Consider the following 5,000-nt stretch of genomic DNA (forward strand, 5'->3'; position numbering starts at 1 on the left):
GGCGCCCGAGATATAGACCGGAGGAGGTGTCTACCTTTATGTCTTTGATTCTGACCTTATGTTGTGATGTCATCAATAGTGGACTACTTTCTGACCTTATGTTGTGATGTCATCAATAGTGGACAACACTCTGACCTTATGTTGTGATGTCATCAATAGTGGACTACTTTCTGACCTTATGTTGTGATGTCATCAATAGTGGACTACTTTCTGACCTTAGGTTGTGATGTCATCAATAGTGGACAACACTCTGACCTTATGTTGTGATGTCATCAATAGTGGACTACTTTCTGACCTTATGTTGTGATGTCATCAATAGTGGACTACTTTCTGACCTTATGTTGTGATGTCATCAATAGTGGACTACTTTCTGACCTCATGTTGTGATGTCATCAATAGTGGACAACACTCTGACCTCATGTTGTGGTGTCATCAACACAGGACAACATTCGGGACAAGCTGAGGGGAATCCCCATCGACGTCTCTGTGGAGATAAAGAACGCGGCGCGTAAGAAGAGGCAGAGTTCACTTCCTGAGCTGCAGCCCGTCCTGGACGCCAACCAACCAATGACGGCCCGCGCAGAGGTAACCGCAAGGAGCTGATTGGTGGAATATTTTGTGTGGGATTCAGGGGAGGCGTTCTCCAGCGTTCACCGTTTTGTTGAATAAAACTATGACGAAATATTTGAACGTTGCGTACATCTATAAACACTGCTGTGTGTGTGTGTGTGTGTGTGTGTGTGTGTGTGTGTGTGTGTGTGTGTGTGTGTGTGTGTGTGTGTGTGTGTAGGTGAGCTTCATGAAGGAGGGGTGTGGCTCTGATAATAAGTGTCAGAGTAACCTGCAGGTCAAATATCGCTTCTGTCACCGAGGACCTAACGATGTGTTCACCCCACTGCCCTCGTAAGAACACACACACACACACACACACACACACACACACACACACACACACACACACACACACACACACACACACACACACACACACACACACAAAGTTGCAAGGAGCAAAGGCTGTACCTTTATCTACACCTACTATGTATGTAGATCTCCCTCGCACAGGGTTGTCAAGCAACCAACTCAGCGGACACGACTCAAACAAGTGCTTTTTAAGATTTATTGACGTTGTCTAAACACACAACACTCACTCACACATCTAAACTCTACACTCTATTTGTTAGGTTGTAAACCTGCAAACAAACACAGAAAATAACACAACAACAATTACTGACATGAAATATAATATACACAAACTGTAACATATCAGGAATAAATAATAAACGTTGTGTAAACACGCTCATGTTTATACACACCGTTGGTCGGTCGGCTGCTTGCAAACAAATGAAAAACAACACAGGAACTAAACCGGAAGTCGTCACACTGACGCATGCGCAGTCCACATTATAACGGCTGTGTTTTATGTTAAACTACTAATTTATCCCTCTGACAATTAAACAGTAAACATATAAATCACTCAGTCACTTAGACAATACTTTCCTCATGCAGATACACACACTAATCCGCCTAAATAAAGAAAGTAAATAAAATAACCTCCACGAAAAACCCACTGGGTGGCGCTAGAACCCTACATAAGCAGGTAATATGCATCAACAATTATAATAATAATAATAATAATACTTGTAAGTGTACTGGAAAGTTCTACAAAGGCAGTCGTCCGTGTAGATCTGTGGTCTTGTAGATCTGTGGTCTTCTGTCCAGGTTGGAGCTGTGTGACTCGTACTATAGCTGCTCCAGTGTGTGCACTAGCTGGGAAATATCACTGAGCATATGAACTTGTAGATCTGCTATTTGCAAATGGCCGAAATGTATATTGTGTTGAAGTAGTTAACTCTTTCACTGCCAGAATTATTGCTGGCCGCGTTTGCCCACTGCCAGAGATTTTTCATAGTACTCAGGAGCTGAGATACAGATTTTTTAAGTTTTAAGTTAACAAGGAAGTGGATGGGAGTCTTTTCCTTCGAAAAATCATATCACCTTGGTCTTTGGTCCAAAAAAAAAAAAAATTGAAAAAATTAAAATTACGTTTTTTACGTCCGTAGCAGGATTGGTAAACGGGAATAATTATGTTTTTTACGTCCATGGCAGTGGATGTATGTTTTGTAATAATAATGCAGCTCCACCCTAATAGACAGAGAATAGAATGATGACACCTCTAAAGGTCTAAACCCTAACCCGTCAAGTGACCTGTGTTGGCGCTCTGTGATTGGTGCAGGAGGGATGGCGACGGCGTTCCGTCCTTCTCTCTCAGCAACCAGAAGGACATCGCTCTGGAGCTGACGGTGACCAATCAGAACGGAGACGACGCCCACGAGGCTTACATCATCGCCAAGTTCCCTCCCTCTGTCTCCTACTCTGCATTCAGAGCACCTAACGTAAGACCTGTCTGTCTGTCTGTCTGTCTGTCTGTCTGTCTGCCTGCCTGCCTGCCTGCCTGCCTGCCTGCCTGCCTGCCTGCCTGCCTGCCTGCCTGTCTGTCTGTCTGTCTGTCTGTCTGTCTGTCTGTCTGTCTGTCTGTCTGTACTGTCTGTCTGTCTGTCTGTCTGTCTGTCTGTCTGTCTGTCTGTCTGTCACTACTGTCTGTCTGTCTGTCTGTACTAACTGTCTGTCTGTCTGTACTGTCTGTACTGTCTGTCTGTCTGTCTGTCTGTCTGTCTGTCTGTCTGTCTGTCTGTCTGTCTGTCTGTCTGTCTGTCTGTCTGTCTGTCTGTCACTACTGTCTGTCTGTCTGTCTGTCTGTCTGTACTAACTGTCTCTCTGTCTGTCTGTCACTACTGTCTGTCTGTCTGTCTGTCTGTCTGTCTGTCTGTACTAACTGTCTCTCTCTCTGTCTGTCTGTCTGTCTGTCTGTCTGTCTGTCTGTCTGTCTGTCTGTCTGTCTGTCTGTCTGTCTGTCTGTCTGTCTGTCTGTACTGTCTGTCTGTCTGTCTGTCTGTCTGTCTGTCTGTCTGTCTGTACTGTCTGTCTGTCTGTCTGTCTGTCTGTCTGTCTGTCTGTCTGTACTGTCTGTCTGTCTGTCTGTCTGTCTGTCTGTCTGTCTGTCTGTCTGTCTGTCTGTCTGTCTGTACTGTCTGTCTGTCTGTCTGTCTGTCTGTCTGTCTGTCTGTCTGTCTGTACTGTCTGTCTGTACTGTCTGTCTGTCTGTCTGTCTGTCTGTCTGTCTGTCTGTCTGTCTGTCTGTCTGTCTGTCTGTCTGTCTGTACTGTCTGTCTGTCTGTCTGTCTGTCTGTTTGTCTGTCTGTACTGTCTGTCTGTCTGTCTGTCTGTCTGTCTGTACTAGAGGTCGTCGGGTTAGGCATGTAACCCGAAATACCCGGGATCCGACCATTCACAAGAAGTGACTCCGGGTCCGGGTCGGAGCCGGTACAGTCCGTCTCGGGTCTCGGTTCTCAGACTGTGAAATGCACGGTTCCACTAATACCCGAGTGGACCCGGCGAGCGGTGGGTCTCGGGGCTCAGACTGTGAGATGGACGGTTCCATTAATACCCGAGTGGAGGGAGGGAGGTCGCTCAGAAGAAGACAGACTGGCAGTGACGCAGTCAATGACTGGCTGCTATTTATATTATCATATCACTACATAATGTTATATCATTGACCTAAATGGCGATATATTAACAAGGATAGGATGATTAAAACATATGTCTGTATTAGCCTTGATGATCGTCTTTCTTGACCGAAGGCTCTGTCTGTAATAACTTTGGACAGGTGGAAAACTTTAGTTAAACTTGCAGAGTGGCGCATTACTTTACCTGAGTTACATCTTCTGATAGTTGTACTTGAATGTTGACATAAAATAATAATCCTGTTTAGTGTTTCACAACCACGAGCAAAGACTACAGCGCAATATTAACGGCGCTGATCATCAACACACACGTTGAAAGTCTAGGACAAAGATACCAAGGATTCGACAGTGACGTCACTATGCAACAAGGAAGTAGCGACGGACGCTATGCCATGTTGTTTTAAAAATAGCAAGGATTCTTCGGCGATCTGATATGACATCACCGACCAATCCTTGGACATATTTTACCCACTCATTTATATACACCAGTTATATCAAATATTGTCGATTAACGTAACGCTTTGGTTAATGGTTAAAATGGTAAAATAGTCGAGTTAATATCATAGCATGTTGTTACCGGTATACTCTGCAAAGCACAATGGAAACTCCAAAGCCAATTATAATGTTACACAACATTAAATGTGGTTTAACATTAGACATTTATGTGGATTATAGTTGGCAATGAAGAAGGATTACAAACATCTAGAACGTGGATTTATTTTGTATAGCTGTCCAATGAGCATTGACTGGGATTATACATCACAACCACGGAGGCTACGTTAACATTTAGGTAAGAAAGTATGAAACAAATCTTATTTAATGCTGGACAACTTCTACTAATGACGTTGGCAAACAATTTTGCGTTCGGGTTTTTCGGAGGCTCGGGTTATGTACGGGTTCGGTTCTTGTATATCACGGTTCTATACGGGTCGGTTTCCGACAGCTCTCGGTGCTGTTCGGGTCCGGTTTTCAATTTCTAATAATGGCCCGGGTCCATTCGATCACGGGTATTTTTTTCGCGGGTCCATTTGGGTATCGGTCCTTCATATTTGGACCATAGGCGGGGTCCATTTGGTTCCGGGTGAAAATTTCACGGGTCCATTTGGGTTCGGGTATTTATATTTGACCCGTGAAGACCTCTAGTCTGTACTAACTGTCTGTACTAACTGTCTGTCTGTCTGTCTGTCTGTCTGTCTGTCTGTCTGTCTGTTTTAATCCATAGTGACTTACAGTACAGTAACAACACAAGCTAATATGTCAAATGCATATAAATAATAATCTAGGATCAAAGGTAAACCAAGAACCTATCATCAGTCTAAACAGTAGAATTTTTACAAAAAAATCTATAATCTGTACATTGAAACTATACAAACTATAGGATGCCAGATCTACAAATAAACCTAACATCAGTCTACA

The 5,000-nt window shown here is 43.7% G+C and overlaps 1 protein-coding gene across 2 annotated transcripts in view; it reads left to right on the top strand.

The window, feature by feature from the left end:
* LOC311046405 (integrin alpha-6-like) overlaps positions 1 to 5,000 on the top strand; it is a 61,407-nt gene that overhangs the window by 38,239 nt on the left and 18,168 nt on the right. For both annotated transcript variants that reach the window (XM_084058680.1, XM_084058681.1), the window contains 3 exons: positions 442 to 585; positions 791 to 903; positions 2,237 to 2,396. In XM_084058680.1, the coding sequence (XP_083914806.1) occupies positions 442 to 585; positions 791 to 903; positions 2,237 to 2,396 (417 nt within the window). The remainder of the gene's footprint in view (positions 1 to 441; positions 586 to 790; positions 904 to 2,236; positions 2,397 to 5,000) is intronic.

Source organism: Gymnoscopelus microlampas (genome assembly GCF_963454915.1).
Source record: "Gymnoscopelus microlampas genome assembly, chromosome: 5".
NCBI lineage: Eukaryota > Metazoa > Chordata > Actinopteri > Myctophiformes > Myctophidae > Gymnoscopelus > Gymnoscopelus microlampas.